Source organism: Aspergillus affinis (genome assembly GCF_023601865.1).
Source record: "Aspergillus affinis strain CMG 70 chromosome Unknown NODE_89_length_159264_cov_88_822291, whole genome shotgun sequence".
Lineage (NCBI taxonomy): Eukaryota > Fungi > Ascomycota > Eurotiomycetes > Eurotiales > Aspergillaceae > Aspergillus > Aspergillus affinis.
The window spans coordinates 16,703-33,850 of NW_026515870.1; the positions used below are offsets into that span (position 1 = coordinate 16,703).

Below are 17,148 nucleotides of genomic sequence, written 5' to 3' on the forward strand. Positions count from 1 at the left end.
TAGGCAATGGGAGTTGGGCTGACGAAGGATCTAGCCAACACGAGGACACCATTCGTAGATATCTATCAATGCTGTACATGTCAGATAGCAATCTCAGGGTCCAAATGAACATCTGTTTGCAGCCTCCTGATGGCGACAAATCCGTACAGATGATTCAATCCGGGGAAGGCACCTTAAGCCTTTCCGTGGCTTAAGCCAAAGTCTTGGACGCGTTGGCCGGAGATAGATTGCCTGCATGACACCGGCATGAAGCCTGTCTCGGACTTTCTGCAATTAATCAACATCAACTCACTGCGGGCTGCTAGTGCCAGGCCTGACGCCGCTAGCCAGTAGTGAATACAACCCTAGATGCCAGCCTGCGCCGATCCCCTCATCAAATGCCCGGCCCTAACGGCTTGGCTAAGGGGCGGTGATTCACCACTACAGGGCCACAGGCTGCAGGGTATCATCAGATCGAGAGAGATCGGCAGCACGAGACGCTCGTTATCTTGGCTGAACTGGTCGTTGGCTGGTGGCGAATCCATGGTCATTATTTAATCTGCCCGGACGGGATCTGACAGTCTGAGTCCCCCACTTCAGTCACTGTTATCCTATCTGTCTTAGTTATCGGGTTTCACTTTGTATACCACACACACTATCTTCTTCAGATCCCTCCACTTTCCACAATATACTCCTAGAATAATCACAAACAAAACAAATACGAAAAAGCAAAATGCTCCCCAACCCCCTCGCCCTCCAAGTCCTAGTCCTCGCCCCGCAACTCATCTCCCTGACCTCCTCACCACATCCAACAACTGACCTCACCATCACAACAACAATCCACAACCCTTCCACCAGTCCCATCACCGTCCTGAAATGGAACACCCCGCTGGACCCCCGCGCCGGCGTCCTCGGGGTGTTTGACATCCACGACGAAGTCGAGAACCAGAGTGTGCCCATCGACACGGTCAAGTTCAACCGCAAACTGCCTCCCTCGGAGGATGATCTGGTGGAGATCGCGGCCGAGAGCTCCGTCCAGGTCGAGGTGAAGTTGCCGCCTGTTACACTGCACGCAGGACGTGAGTATACTGTTAAGGCAAAAGGCAGGTGGCATGGGGTGTGGGAGGGGAACAAAGGAGAGGTGGGTGGTGCGAAGCTGGAGAGCTTGGATGGGAAGGCCCAGGGAGGGGATTTTGTATCGAATGTGGCGAGGGTGAGGGTTGAGTGATCTTGTCTTTCTTTCTTTTCTCTGTTGCACTTGTGCATTAGGGATTATATATGTATATAACGATGCAGGGTGTATTTTATTGATGGATGAAGTTATGATTTTACCTGTTTGCCATATGAACTTAAATGATATTATGAATTCATCCGGTTATTGATATGCCGAAGGTCCTCAAACTGATGTTAGTTTCTGGTATTTATATTAAGACGTTGAATCTGTGCGTGAATGTCTGGATTACTGGGATAACTTCTGTTAGGCAAATAAGAGCAATGGATATCTGTCCGATTTGGGACTTCAGGCATGCCAAGCACTTATGCTCACCTAAGTCAGCCGTATAGCATAGTTAACTAGTTAGTTAACTTAACTAACGTGATTCCCGGCCGACCGGTCACCTCATCAAAACTTCAAAAAAATCACAATTTTCAACAGCGAATTTAGAACCAAAACAATAATAAAATTGACTATCTAACTCTCTCAGGACATTGGTTAATCCTGTGTCCTTTCGTATTACAGCTAGAACAAGTAAATTCGCGGCAAATGGTAGACATCTAAGATAATTCAGGTTCAACTATAGCTTCTGTAGAAGTTGGATCCAAAGATATATAATCATTATTACCGTTTCTCTCAACTGTAATATTATCCTGAATCTCTTCTAATTTCCCTAGACTACCCCTGTAAGTAGTCTGCTTTTTATATTTTATTCTTTTTCTTGTTTGCTTCTTATTTGCTTCTTCTAACTGGCGGCATCGATCGGAGAGAAAAAGATAGTAATAAAACTATCGGACTGTCATATTGTAATGGTGCTGAATCTCTCTTTTTGTAGGTGAAGAGAGATTATCGGATAAAGATTCTAGGCCTTAATCGATGCGAGATTTAGATTTCTCTAGCTTTTTAAGTGTTTAGAGAGAATTGGAGTCGCTATCACTGCCGGAAGATGGTAGTCGATTTAGTAGTGGTTCAAGAGGTATTAAAGATTCAAGCTGAATATTTAACTCTTCTAACACATGATCCGGATTAAAAGGGACTAATCCAGTAGCTAAAAAGCTATTTCGAATAGTAGTTTCCTTAAAAGTGTCATATCGCACTCCAGAAAAGATATCTAGGAAATCTTCTTTTTCAATCGAATTGATGTTGAGTCTTATGTATTCCGCCACCTTGCCTCCGTATAAGCGTTTTAAAATCGCAAAATAGCCTATATCAAGTGGCTGTAAAAGATGCGATACATAAGGTAATATACAAATAGAGATAATATCATTTTTAGAGTATAACTGGTCAAATTCTGGAGTAAAATGACTCCCATGATTATCTAGTACTAGAAAATAATGTTTTCTCTTTCTTAATCGTATATTTGGAATAAAATGTATTTTTAACCAATTAAGAGCAATCTTATCGTTTGTCTAATTATTTTTCGAAATATTAACTCGCCAGTTAGCTTCGTTAGGTAAAAAATTGAACTAACGATGCTTAAACACTTTGCCTTTGAAAATAATATATGGCGGTAGAGTAACTCCAGAAGCCCTTATACATTTAATTACAGTAACCTATTCGCGATTTCCAGCTTGTAAAAGAGCTCTCCAACCATAATAATCAGCAGAAGTAACAATTTTTTGGGTAGTATTTACTTCTATCGCGAACCCAGATTTACCGAAGTTAAAAATATTATCTGAGTCGATACCATATTTTTGAATGGTTTCTTCAACCAGTTTAAACTATGGCAGAATAATTCTAGGATCTTCAGAAAGGGCCCTCCTTGTGACGGTCTACAAAGGAGCTTAGTAAAAGGCAAGTTTGTTTATGACTCGTAGTCAAGGAATTTTCCCATAGGGAGGAAAAGGCTATCTAGGAGAGAGAATCCAGGGACTCTATATACTGCCTGGAGCTTGCCTCAGGCAGGAATGCCTGCAGGATCCCTAGGAATGTTCCTGGATGCCTGCCGCAGAGGATCCCTTGATCCTCCGGAACGTTCTCCCCAAGCCCCCTGGCTTCAGGAGGTAACACTCTTATAGTTAAATTTGCGAGATAGATGTGTCATAAGATTTAAACGGCGTTTGACGAATTCTGTAAGCCAATTTTTTCTAACAGAAAGTGTTACGAACAGCTACGCTGACGATAGGGAATCGCAAGAATGTAGGATAGGCATTGAACGAAGAAGCTAAGCTAGGTTGTGAAGCTATTCAGGAGCTGATCACGATATGTGTGGGACAGCTCTGACGCTAGTCCCGATCGGATAGTTAGGTCATAGGGCATCGCGAAGGGACGTCTTTGGAGGCAGGTCACAGTTCGTGACAGAAAGGGTAGTAGTAGAGATTGTCTTTTCGCGCGATTGAAGTAGTAAATTGGCCATATTTCGCAAAATAAGCAAATTGAAAGCTGCGCCTCTCAAATCTATAGAGACTAACCAATCTTCAATTGAACTTTCTTTAAGCTAAGTAAATTTATGGCCATTTGACCAAATATTATGCTTGTTTTGGCGACCCTTTATTCGAGCTGAGAGAGTAGTACGTGGCACTTCAAAAGAGCGGGCAGCAGCAGCAATAGAGGGAATTCTGCCATTTTTAATAGCTTCTACAGCAAGTAGAAGATGACCCTCTTGTTCAATCAATTTTTGTGTTTTCTGGGGTCTTTTTGGAGGCATTGTGGTGGTTTAAAGAATGTAAACAATGGTTGCTAAGGGAAAATTTGATGAGGTGACCGGCCGGCCGGGAATCACGTTAACTAATTAGTTAGTTAACTAATCTGCCACATGTATTGAACAACGCCATACGTAGGTGGATACAGCTCACGCGAGCTTATCGATAAGCTCGCGTGAACCGTTCTGGGTATAACTGGAGTTCGTCAAGGCTGATTAATAAGCCGAATGATTCGCATGACCTTTAAATATCTTACAGTAATCTGCTTTCCTGAAAATTTTCAACTTTCTTTCTTATTTCTACTCTACGATTTCTTGCACCTGCTCAACTACTTGCTAAGCAGTTAGACAGTACTTCCTACCCACCATATTAGGGGCGAGCGAGGTGTGACGAACTGACCAAGAACCACTATATAGAGCGATGCGCGTACCAAGTCGTTGACTTGGTATTCTGGTCTTTTTAGTAGCTCAGTCGGTAACCGTCCCACAGGCCTACTAAACGGTCTTGGTGGGTAGAAGCGCACCTACCCACTGCCAAGCCCGTGACATGAGGTAGGATAATTACGATGGAAAGATCGTGAAAGAGGTCGTGCGAATTGAAAAGAAAAATTTTACTGGTGCGAACCTTATAACCCGCTTAATAATCACTTTCGATTCGCATGACCCACGGAAGTGGGTGTGTACACAGCTCGCGCGAGCTGACCCCACCTTTTAAGCGAACAACTCACGCTAGATTCAGCTTATTAAGCAGAACAACTCACATAAGGTTATGAATTTACACTGTATTTGAATTTCATATTAGTATAATCAGTTGGCAAGTGGTTATCAAGTGGTTGACTCACATTGTTGGCAATCTGCGCCATGGTGGGCGCCAAATTCAACTGCTTATGAACTGGTTATCTAGTGGTTTGATTTCTGGAACAAAAAGAAGAAAAAAAGAAATGGAGTGGGGTAGCGAAGCGGGATAGTAAGAAAGGTAAGGTTCTGAAAGAGATCGCGCGAGTTGAAAGTTAAAGTTTCTGGTGTTGGGGTCACGTGATCCACTAGTGACTTTTTCAACTCAACGGAGGTCAGGAAACGCCCTTACCGAGCTGCAACCTGACTTCCAAGAGGTCAGGTCACCTGTATTCATCATGTGTGGCTTACGAAGGCTGAGGTATTGCTACGTTCCATACAGGTATTTGATTACTCCACTTACAGGCTAAGCCCAATATGGATTAGGTTACGGGAGTGGCGTTGGGAAAGAGTCGAAGAGTTGCAACCCTGCAAGGCGCTGTATTACCGGCAGGGATTACAGGCCTCCTTGAGGCGAGCTCTGGTCCGTACAGACGGTTCCGTCGCCATTAGTAGTAACCCTCTCGTCACCTCGCGAATTCTGTGCTTTTTTTCTCTTTTTTTCCGACGTGGCTGGTCTTGGACTTGGCTGGGCATGAACCACCACGATCTCGATCATCTGTCGTTCGTCGTTCGATCGGGGGTGATGGTCTAGTCTAGTCTCTTATCTAGAACATGGAATAAGGACGAACTGCGACAGATACAGTATCTAGGAAACCAAAGATAATTCATTGGAAATTCGTATACTAATCCTGATGATTACTTGCGTAGAGGCAGTAATCCTATGTAGACCATTCTGAAATAGACGACTATCACCTTGTATGCATCCACCCATTCATTCATAAATTCCCACCACTCCATCGATAGATCATCCCCTCTCCAGCTTCCAGGTTCACCGTTTTTTGTTGGGTTAATTTGGGGGGTTTGACGATTCCTAATAGAATCATGTTTTATACTGCCATATGCGTCCCGGCAGTTGGACCGCTGTAGATGAAACATATTAGTCCTCTGTTCACGCGATAAGTCAGGCGGTCATAGGTCGAGTCAGCGTAGTTGCAAAGTGTCACTGTTTGTTGTAAAAGATTCAAGAGATTCAAGTAGCGCGCAGGTCGTAGTCGGAGAGTCCCTGTTCATGGCTCCATTGAGCTGCGCTAAGTGATAAGAATCCCGTCGAGTAAAGACGACGGACTAGTTGGGTGATCGGTAGTGGTGGTGGAAGTTTCCTCAAAGGATCGATCGGACGGATCGCTTGGGTCAATAAATTCGCTGCTATTGTCGACGTGCTCAACGGGCGGTACCCATTGCATTACCTTCAGGCTGAGAGTGTGTGCATGGCGGCCGAACTTGCACGGTTTAGTCCCCCGACAGCCGTCCTTTTGGCATAAATGGCCAAGATAACATTTGATGGATCGGCAGCGCCCGCTCCGGGGGCATACATGCTGCCTTAGGATGTGCCGCATGACGTGGAGGCAATCGTCGTCCGCCGGACCATGGTCGAACTCACAGGCGGGGTTGTCACAGTCCCCACTGAGCTGGTGTCTATTGCACAGCTTATGCTGTTTGATGCGCCGGTTATAGGAGTCCCAGGCGTCTGTGGAAGGAGAGGGACAGTAGCTATCAAGGCGCTCGTCGTCGATGTTCAATGCGATGTGATCTTTGTATTTGCCCCACGTACCCGGGAGGTTTTTGTAATAGTATGCGTCGTCTCGGAGTTTGCTGGGAGACTGCATCGGGGATGGAACGTAGTGTTTTGATTGAGACAGTTGCTGGCTGGGCATTATATGGACCTTCATACATTCGTTGCCGTATCGGCAGATACCCTGCGTATGGTTAACAGTGGATCAATATCACAGAGGTCAAAGAGTCCTACCTTTTGAAAGTGCTTGCAGATCGGTCTGGAGGGCGCGGTTGGCACATTCTTTGGACCAGTGTGATTGCTAAACACGGGGCCAACGCCGACATGACTATTACCATTACCATTCCCGATATGGGTTCCCCCTGGGGTAGAATTCATGAAGACGGCCGGCAGCTCCCTGACAGGAATGTCAAGCTTGGCATACTCCGGGTGGAACGAGGCGGCTTTGATCAAGGTAATACGATCGGACTTGCCGCGATAGGGCGTCAACATAGACAGATATCCTGCGTCGTGACAACCCGCAAAGAAGATATGTTTACATTGATTATTATCAGCAAACAGCCGGAACATTTCTGCTCATGTCAGTAATGGAAATAACAGTGATGGTTGTGAAGCTGCTACCTCTGATTTTATAGTCGGCACCCTCTTTCTTATCCCCCGCATCAACGTAATCAAAAAGGTCCTGCGACCGGGTAAAACTGGCTGCAAATGGTGACAGAGACCGGGCCTCATATCCCAGTAGGCCGTTACGAGCCAACGACTTCGACAAACCCAGGACGTTGGAATAGATACGGACCATAATACGACACTGATCGGCCTGAGCTCCGAGTCGGTCCTGTACCTGTTCTTTGATGGAATCACTCAAGAGCCTGGCGGCGGTGATACCACCGTCACTGCCGGCCTTGACGAGATGTTCCTTAAACTGCACTCGTTAGTGACCATGTGCTAAATGAAGACAAAGGGACGCTTACCAAACAGCCATCGCCATCAACCAGTACCAGAACAAAAGGGTTTCTTTCCTAGATTCTAGTCAGCCCCTATTCCAACCCCATCCAGCTCATGCCATCATACCTGTCCTCTTGCCAGCTTCTTGTACTTCTCGCGAGACTCCTTCTCCTCCTCATAGTCACTCTTCAGCCGATTATAATCGTCAAGCAGGAGATGGAAGCGCTGGAGGAGATTCTGCAGGTTGTCATGATGCTGTTCGTTCTGGCGCGCTACGGAGGCCAGACTGGCATCCAGGGCCTGGATATCGGTTTCGGCAAGCATTATCACCGGATGTTATACTCGTCTGACGGGGTGTGAGGTATCTCGGCTGAACGAACTGCTGGTGATAATGATAATCGCGGCCACACTTGGTAGGCAACCATGCAGATCAGCAGGACCTAGGCCGGCGGTACGGGGAGTCCTGGGACTGATACTGGGGGTCATATACGGACGAGAGAGGGGTGGTCCGTTGCTTTGCACCGTAGAACGAATGTCAAGAAGTTCAACCAAGCTGGCTAGGAAGTTTGTCAACCGAAGCCCGAACAGGCAAAAGAGAAACAATTCCAGGTTGCGTTGTGGCGGTCGCTTAGGGGGAAATGCTCGTCGTTGGATGTATCCGGTAGGCGGTGAGACGTGCCAGTTGTCAGGCGGGCGGAGATCCCCCGTTCCCGCACGGGTTGCCCCATTCGGAATTCCCCGTCAACGAGGGCAGGTAGTGCATGCCTGCCTGAAAGGTTGTTTCCCATTCACAGTCGAGTCATTCCATTTGATCTCGAAGGAGTATTCACCCAGATTGTACTCCTGTCCAAAGTATGCTCGCATGGATACCTGATGAACATATATCTCCTTGGGCAAGCTGAAGCATATGTAGTCTGGCAATAGAGGGGAATGTTTAATTTACTGCAGCTGATAGATCATATAATATACCATTTTGTATTTGTCTCTCTTACTTTGAATATGGAATGCTCAGTCATTCATATTTAACTAGAGTCGATGCCAGCCGAAGGGTCTATCTCGATGTGTTGCAAAACAAAACAAACAGATTTAGCTGTCGACTGGGATACCTAAAAATAGATTCCGATTTTGAGCAAGTACGTACCTACAAACTAAAATGTCTGAAATGTAGACACACCAAGCTCGATCTACTGAGGGGTCCTATGATTACGTAGTATGCAAATGTATTTGGCGCCTTGCTTTGCTTCTATCTACCTTGCTACGATTATCTTGAACTAAGAAGCGATAGAATCGTTGAGCGTCGTATATGAATGGAATAAGGGATTCTGTCACCGTCAGCGATAAGAAGTAAATGAATGCCAATGGCTCTGTGAACGAAATATATATTCAGTGGCCCACTTTTTCATTTAGAATCCCAAAATAATTCACCAATTGAGAGCCATTAGCGCCGGAGGGTTGCCAAGCTGAGGATCTCATTAGATTGTTTGTAGACATCAGTGTCAGAAAGGGAACCCTGGAGATCTTATTGACTATCGAGGTCAAGCTACAGTTTGTGAAGCATCGATGACCCCCACGGTGAAGAAAGATAAGATAGTGGCAGATGTTCGGCGGCCTGAATATCCAGGCAATAACGAAGGGGTGGTGCATAACTTATGCAAAGCTTATGCACAGAATAATGACATCATTGCCGAATTAGCTTTGGTTGAAGACTCCATAGGACCATACTCCGTAATGAACAGATATCCACATCTCGCTCATTACTTTCCGTGGCCCTTTTCCAATTAGTCAGGTCTGTCGTACGACCGCATCTGGAACGAACACAAATTGTGGCAACCCTGGTACACATCCGGTCCGGACAAACTACAACAACAACCACCGCAACAATGGCCGACAAGATCATCATCCACCATCTTCGAGTCTCTCAATCCGAGCGAGTCATCTGGCTGTGCGAGGAACTGAACATCCCCTATGAACTGAAGTCATACAATCGCCAACCCCCGTTCATGCTGGCGCCCCAGGAGTACCGCGAACTCCATCCCGCCGGCACCGCCCCTATCATTGAAGACGGACCGATGGTTCTGGCAGAGTCCAACGCCATATTCGAATACCTCCTCGCCAAGTACGGAAAGGGCCGTCTGGTGCTGCAGCCGGACCACCCGAACTACGCCGACTATCTGTTCTGGCTGCACCATTCCAACGGCGGCATGATGCCATCCTTCATGGGCGTCATGATGAAGCGACTTTCCGGACAGCCGGACGACGGCTCGCGGCCTAATGTCAGTCAGGAGCGATTCGATCGCAGCATGGCCGCCTTGGAGCAGCAGTTGAGCAAGTTCCCATATGTCGGGGGCGACCAGTTCACCGCGGCTGATATCTTGGTGTTCTTTCCCTTGACCACGGGAAGAATGTTCGCTGGGATGAGTCTGGACCCGTACCCGAATGTCGTCTCCTATCTGCAGCGAGTGGGTAACAGGGAAGCTTATCGTCGGGCGATGGAGAAGGGAGATCCCGGACTGGAGCCTCTTCTAGCGGCGAATCCTCCTCGGCGAAGTGTCCTATAGAACTTGATTGTAATCGTCAGAAATCCGAGATCTTTGAACTTTCATCCAAGAACAGTTGACACACTCACAGACCCCGCAATATAGATAGATCATTTTAAAAGTGCCAAGAGGTAAAGCGAGGCGCGCACAACAGATGAACTGTGGAAATTAATATCGGTTGCCCCTTTTCCAGGGTGGTTTGTGATACATCGCAGCTCCGTAGCCCTTATGTAAGCTGGACGCGACGCGTTTATCGAACAGTGAAAAAAAATAAAATAAATAAAATAAAATTGACAACCTGAGGGTCTTGACCTCTTGAAAGTCAATCAGAAAAACGATCAGAAAATTTCTTCTCTAAATGGGTAACGCGGCTTCATTCGTCAAACAAAGTTGCTATGTACTCGACCCGGATGGGGAGGTGACTGTATTACTGCGGAACTCAAACGCGTCATTTGCGGTTTCACAGTTTGAAGAATCGGACGAATTGGCCCCAGAAACTCGGACGAAAATTAGAGTAATCATAGACAAAGTAACACTGGCGAGGCCGATGGGAACAATATAAATGATGAGGGCGACGAGGACATCCACGGCAACAACCACAGCCAGAACGACGACGACAAAGAAAACAAAGAGGTGCGCTTTCGAGTTTCCGCAAAGCATCTGACAGTCACTTCTCCCGTGTTCAGGAGATTACTGAAAGGCCCACGGAAGGAAAGCAGCGCTCTCCAGGAGAATGGGTCGGTCGAGGTCCCGATCGATGGTTGGGACACAGAAGCGTTCTTGGTTTTGATGAACATCTTCCATTGTCGACACTCTGACCTGCCGAGCTCTCCAGGCATTGAGCTAATGGCAAAGAATGGTGTTTTGACCGACTACTATGACTGTCTTCCAGCCGTACAAATTTTCGCAGATGGGTTTGCGCACGGAATTCTTGTACCATCGGACGGCACCATCCGTGACCTGACGCTTCGACTTTGGATCGCCTGGGTCTTTCAGCAAGAAAAAAAAAAAAAAAAAATTATGAGGCGATTTATATGAAGGCTATTTGGTGGTGTGCAGAGCCTATGGATTCACATGGCCTCCCATTTCCTAGTCATGTAATCGGTAATTCTCCCTGATAATGCTGTGAAATCCCCTGCTCATTAGGATAATAGACGAAATGAATCGAAGAAGAGAGGATGCTATCCAGAAGATCGTGGGTCCATTGAATGCAATGGTTCACCACTTGGCCTGTGGACCCTCGAGAAGCAGAGTTTTGTCGAACCCAGATTGCCTTGAGTGTGGCTCATTCAAGTTAGGTGCTCTGATAAGACAAATGCACGCTTGCTCGTTAGTCTTGCCAACACCAAAGGCCCCATTTATGAACATATGCTAAGGCGATATTTGGGAGCTTATGGAAGAAATCAAAAGCAACTTGGTGAGGAACTGCAACAAGAGACGGTGCAATCCATCCGATATCAAAACAGCAGTCGAGCGCATAATTTACCCTTCAGAGCCGAAGGGATTCGGCCAACGTGGCCAGGAATCTCGGGATGTATCAAGTACAGAAAATCAGCCGCGAGGTTCAAAACGTCGCCGTCAGGGACGTCAGAGCCGTCAGAGCCGTCAGCAACGCCGGGAACGTCAGCGTCAGGTATCTGAGGAATCGGATTGAGGAGTATTGTCTTGATTGATATTCACTTGGGTGCCTGGTATACCAATAATCTAATAGAAGGCTTGATCCAGGCGAGGAAGACAATGGTTACGGGGAACTTTAGTCGGAGGACTGCGGAGGCCTGGGTCGGGCTACTACCAGTGGCGCGCACACTCTATAAGAAACGCCCCCATAGAACGGGGTAGAAGGAGTGTAAAGCACCCACAAGAAGACGCGTAGACTCACGGCAGGCGCGTGGCAAGGGGCTGATTTGATTGTGTATGTTTTGTATTACGTTTTGGTCTGTCTACTGCCTTGTGGGATTATAGCGGACGGACACGATATTCTGCTTCAATCGGCGAAGCACCTACATAGCTTAGCGTTTCAATAGATATATCGGCTTCATCGGGTTACTAAAGTTTTGATTGATTGATTGCTTGATTGACAGGTAAACTAACAATGACATGAGCTCTAAGAACAACGACACAGCGAGATGACAGGACTAATCCTCAACTTCCCATATAGCATCCAGTTGTGCCTGCAAGTGCCTCTTGAACAGGGTAATGAATATTGGAAACGAAGCGCAGTCATAACAATAAGACCCTGAGCGCTGGCCCTCTCTATAACCGTCGATTGAATTTACCAGTCTTTGAAATCCCAGCCCATTATAAGGCAAAGTTGGCCATGGGGACACGGATTCTCTGATCATGAGTTTGATCAAAGCACCTAGTTTGAAGGATGTACATTCGAAGCAGGTTACTGGATAACAGCCGTCATTATCAAAACGACTCATATGATCGACCTTCGATTGCAATTCCAGTATAATGTGACCGATCAGTTTCTCTCTTTTCTTATTCAGGTCACCTATCATTGAACCTGGGAATGGTAGACCGAGTGTTGGTATAAGACCTGTGCTCTGCTTTATGGCTATATGACGGAGTTCCTTGCAGTCGAGACGTGGGCGAAGTAGGGTATAGAGTAGTAACCAAAGCATCAGATTCCGGTCATATGTTCTTGGCGGAATCATCCCCTTCATCCAAATGTCCGCGAATATGCGGATCGTAGCTATGCATTGATAGTAAGCTGCCACGACTACGATCTTAGCAAGAAGCTCCAAACTTATCATTTTTGGTAAATAGTCAAAACGACAATGGATGATACGGAAAAAGATTAGAAGAGCTTCAGGATCCCAGCCATCCACTATGATCTCAACGGAGCCTTTTTCCTGAAGAGTAGAGCCTTCATGCCACTTTGGTGAAAGAGCCTTGGCGAAAACAGAAGATGCAAGTGTGAGATGTTTGGCGGAAACCTGGTACTTGATATCTTTGTTTTCAGGATCTTTCTCTTGCTCATTTGTAGAATTATACTCATGCTCTGACAGCTCATCTGGAATATATTCCTCCTCATTGGTATTATATTCCCCCGGCCAGACAGCAAATGGCGCGTTGGCATTCTGAAGAACTATAGTCACTTCCCCATCAGGATCGATCGTATGCGAAAACTGATCGCATTCACCTGCCCCAAAATTCATTCTTGGACTTTCTCCGGGGCGGATCAATGACCTCAGTCCCCAAAAGAGAAATTTGGTAATTGGCTCGCTTGTACCTATTGCCACGTTGTACAGACTGTTGAGTCAGTTGCCAGTCGGCATAGAAATTTGCAGTTACGATATAGAGATGGGCTTCCTAGGTAAATGCAAAAAGATTGTATAATAGGAACAGGACCAAAATTGTTGAGTTGTATTGGTCCACTGAGTTGATGATGACAGCTCAACTGAGTTTGGGGAAGAAGGCTTTATCTATACATACTGAAAGGTCCAGTTTCATGGGATATTCCGTTTCGCGTACCGGAATTCTCTAACAGTAGCGAACTGCTTTGCCGGACTGTTCCGACATACAGAATTTCCAAAATCGGTACCACGAGAAGTCGTATATTCAGGATGAATTAGCAACCCCTGGTTCTTCTCATCATAGGCTCCTTTCGGTCAACCTTTTAATATAACAATCAAGAGCCAACAAATCTACATAAGCGCCCTCACGAAGACTTCTTCTGCTTCGACACTTCCCTCTTCACCCCACCCATCTCATTAAACACCAGCTCATCTCTCTCCCACATGAGCTCCACAGCCGCACCCACCGGGCCCGTAAACACACTCAAAAGCACCGTCTTCACCACCAATCCAAACCATCCGACACGGCCATAAACTGCGAGATGGGAAGCCTTGTACAGACTGATCGCCCAGGCCAGCACCCCCGCGGAGCCAATCAAATAATCCCATCGCAGGAATGCATGGACACCCTGTCCCAGCGTTTCGACCTGTAGGAGCGGCGATCCCCACGGCAGCGGGATATCATACACGTTGAGTGGATGGAGTGATTCCTTATAGCTGTCATCGATGACGGCTGGAGCTACCACGGTAGCAAGCGTCACAATCCAAGAGATCAAATGCGTGATGGCGGTATTCGCAAACGCGAACGCATACACACGTCGAAAGGCGCGCAATGTCGCCCGTCCCCCGTCAGTTGACCGGTCGTTGGCGATGAACGGAGTGAAAACGAAATGCACGAGCGTTGAGAGGATCGCTATGTATGCGGGCCAGGGTTGCCAGATGGCGATGAAGATTTGTTTGAGATCTGCCGTGATGGTCTCTGACAGTGGAAGGATCATGAGCGTCGAGGGCACCGTGTATCCGATTATGAAGACAAATGGGAGCGCGTTCAGCACGGCGCGAGGAACCCGAATGGTCTCCACGGTGGGTTTGCGCGCCGTAGTCGAAGTCAGGAGCTGAACGAGGCAATACAGTGGTGTTGCGAAAGCAAATGTAAGGACTTGGGCTGTGAGGCCGAAGATTGTGGGGCTGGCATGTCAGGTTAGCATTGCTGGAGCTCTCGGCTTTAACTTTGTTCGCCCCATACTGCCAGGGATCATGAATTGGCACTTACAAGGCAGCGAAAGTCCACGAGTTCCCTCTTCTCCATGACTCCAACGTCACCAACACCCAAGCCGAGCCAAATGTCCCGGAAAATCCGATGGAGTGTAGCGTGAGACCCGGGTGACTTCCATCGGCCATGGGCCAGAAAAAAGTAGTCAAGACCGTAAGGAGTCGATCGAGACCCTCGAATCCAGTATAGACTGTCCTCAATGTCTCATCAGTGCCTGGCAGCTTCTTAGCTGCAATCGCATCAAGAGACAATTTATGCGCGCCATTGATTTCGGCAAAATAAAAGATGGTATAGAACACGGAAATGCTTAGGAGCAGAAGAATTATTTTGGCCGCCATATTGGGTCTCTGCTATTACCGGGTAGAATTCAAAATCTGGGGCCCCGGGTTCATCTGGTTTATTTATTTTTCAAGGTGGCTGAACATAACTTTGTTGATCCATGGGTATCCGAGAGATGGACAGGTCAACTACCCCATCCGGAAAGGGTTGCGAGAAAGAATGCGGAGTCGACGATCAGGGGATGCCGAGGGATGGACTCCGTAGTTATAATCAATGGTATTCACATGGATTAGTTTTGTATAGTAATCAATACTACGGAGTACTTTGCTAAATTTGATCTAACTTGTTAACTGTGTCCATGTCCATGAGATTTGAGATACTAGGGCTTGGCAGTCACATGGAGTTGATCGGTGATCCCCAAGGATTCATCGCCTCAACCGATCGCTCAACCGATCGATATAATTGCTTTTCCTTGTTGTGATGGTCACGTCATTTCGCTGCATTTCACCGTGATCTTGAAGCCATGCAAATTCCATAAATCTCGACTTTTTTCACATAGATACTTTGAATATCAAGACTTTCATTGAATCGATCGAAGGATCATAGAAATTGGCCGATTAGTAACTCCTTGCCAAGCCCCCGAACTGCCACGGATTCCTAAGGCAGCGATTTGGGTAATCTTTTCAAGCAGTGAGAAACTCCAGACAAAGGAATACGGCTTTCAAATAGAAATGGACCAGGAGAACAAGTATTGCACTGCTTTGCTTGTCCATTTCTATGAAGACAAGGCAACATGTCGAAGAACGGATGCCTTCCAAGTATTAACCCATCTTCAGACATAGGTCAATATCCAAACTATATAGGCATTGTGTACACAAATAGCAATAGTTCACTACATCTCGACTGAATGGCCGTTCCTTACAAGTGCAATGAGGCATACCATTCGCGTATCGAGCGCTGCTATCGATGCCACTGCTACAGGTACAATTCGCCTCGGGCCGACTACAAACCAAAGTCGGCCAGACCGTGTCCACGGCCTAGAACCGACATACTTGGAGATGATAAGAGAACACGAATGTGACTGTGGCACTGGGCATGACTATGGGGATGCACGGTTGGCAAACTCTAACGGAGCTATGGATCATTTGCGGAAGGAAATTCAGCTCGGCATGTAACTTCCTGCAGAGAGTGAGGCAAGCCTTGTCCCGATTTGCATGTCGACACACGTTATACCATCCATTTCGAAAAACAAAAATGTCAAGCTATTCAAAGCACGGAATTCGACCAGAAAAGACAAAACGGTACCAGAGGAAGAAAAACACTTCGTCAAACCTCCCAGAAAATCAAAAATTGTGTGTTTTCGGGTCGGTTTGACTGCTCTGAAAAAACGGCTTTCTTCGAATCACTGGCCGACTTAAAATGTAAGTAGTTCATTCCATTCTCTCCTCTTGTCTAAAAAAAAAAAGCAATACTAAGTAGCCAGATCTGGTGCCCATATTCACAGTCACAAAGGCCAACATGCCAACTGCTTAGTTCCTCCAATCTTCAACAGAATCAAATGACTGTGTACGTGCAAGGCTCTTTTTCGGAACAGATGCGATTAGTGGTTCTTGCCGCGCCGACATCAGTCTATAAATACCATGCGTTGTTCATTCCTTGTTAAGAGCGAGGGGATCTAATAACATCTACCCACCCTCCCATTTCACCACTCCTTAACATCATTCCCTCGTTACTATCGGGTTCATCTCTTAGCTATAACTATCCATACAAAGCTGCACTTTCGCGTACATTTGAATGGCCTGATAGAGGCAAATGCGATCTTTGAGTACGTTCCCAGTACACTGCTTAGTAGCACAAGACAAGTTTGTGCCCGGCAGGGAGGGGATATTTATCATATCCTATCCCGACACCATATGCAATACAGTCGAGAATTCCACCAATGAAGCAGACACCGGAATAAATGTTAAATACAGGCCGACTTTGACCCTATCGGTCGTTTTCGTCACAAAGCACCCCACATTTGCTAAATGGTACAGTTGAAAAACAGTAGCCCCTTCTCAAACGGACAATGCGCGTTAAAACCGCTTATTGCTCGGTATGTTATGCTATATCTATATCGATTGTTTCCTAGCTAACAGTTCTAGGTTTAAGTTCAATCTTTGCAGGTATCGCCTGGATAAATCACTTCTACAAATCACAGGTTTCTTGTTTCCCCAGTCATTCGCTTGTTGATCCCATCCGAAGAACAAGCGAGTGAATTCAAGCATAGCAACACAGGCATTGAAGACGTCTGCCTAGCTTAGAGAAGCTCACTTAGATAAATACACGCTCGAGTCGGACTTGGTTGTTTTCATCTCTCACAACCTCTCTATCCCCCCTCATTCGAAATCAGAAATGGCGCCCACAAAATCCCACAACCCTAAAGGACTGGCTAAATCAATCCGTGCACCCAAAAATGCCGGTATAAAGAAACAGTAACATGTAAGAGGATTGTCCCGAATATCAAATA

The 17,148-nt window shown here is 46.5% G+C and overlaps 5 protein-coding genes across 5 annotated transcripts; 2 read left to right on the plus strand and 3 right to left on the minus strand.

Moving 5' to 3' along the window:
* Nucleotides 1–712: 712 nt before the first annotated feature.
* KD926_010918 (uncharacterized protein) lies at nucleotides 713–1,207 on the plus strand (the record flags this gene model as incomplete). Its single annotated transcript, XM_053103331.1, has 1 exon — nucleotides 713–1,207. One exon carries the CDS (start codon nucleotides 713–715, stop codon nucleotides 1,205–1,207), a length of 495 nt encoding a protein of 164 aa, XP_052953243.1.
* A 4,611-nt stretch (nucleotides 1,208–5,818) lies between these two features.
* KD926_010919 (zinc finger CCCH domain-containing protein) lies at nucleotides 5,819–7,572 on the minus strand (the record flags this gene model as incomplete). The annotated part of the gene is made up of 6 exons (XM_053103332.1): nucleotides 5,819–6,040; nucleotides 6,104–6,487; nucleotides 6,538–6,875; nucleotides 6,925–7,225; nucleotides 7,275–7,322; nucleotides 7,375–7,572. The coding sequence occupies 6 exons, from the start codon at nucleotides 7,570–7,572 to the stop codon at nucleotides 5,819–5,821; spliced, it is 1,491 nt and encodes a 496-aa protein (XP_052953244.1).
* Nucleotides 7,573–9,128: 1,556 nt separating this feature from the next.
* KD926_010920 (glutathione S-transferase family protein) lies at nucleotides 9,129–9,806 on the plus strand (the record flags this gene model as incomplete). Its single annotated transcript, XM_053103333.1, has 1 exon — nucleotides 9,129–9,806. The coding sequence occupies one exon, from the start codon at nucleotides 9,129–9,131 to the stop codon at nucleotides 9,804–9,806; it is 678 nt and encodes a 225-aa protein (XP_052953245.1).
* Nucleotides 9,807–11,242: 1,436 nt separating this feature from the next.
* KD926_010921 (uncharacterized protein) lies at nucleotides 11,243–12,949 on the minus strand (the record flags this gene model as incomplete). The annotated part of the gene is made up of 3 exons (XM_053103334.1): nucleotides 11,243–11,422; nucleotides 11,483–11,593; nucleotides 12,062–12,949. The coding sequence occupies 3 exons, from the start codon at nucleotides 12,947–12,949 to the stop codon at nucleotides 11,243–11,245; spliced, it is 1,179 nt and encodes a 392-aa protein (XP_052953246.1).
* A 503-nt stretch (nucleotides 12,950–13,452) lies between these two features.
* Nucleotides 13,453–14,698, minus strand: KD926_010922 (uncharacterized protein; the record flags this gene model as incomplete). Its single annotated transcript, XM_053103335.1, has 2 exons — nucleotides 13,453–14,275; nucleotides 14,361–14,698. The coding sequence occupies 2 exons, from the start codon at nucleotides 14,696–14,698 to the stop codon at nucleotides 13,453–13,455; spliced, it is 1,161 nt and encodes a 386-aa protein (XP_052953247.1).
* Between the last annotated feature and the right edge of the window lie 2,450 nt (nucleotides 14,699–17,148).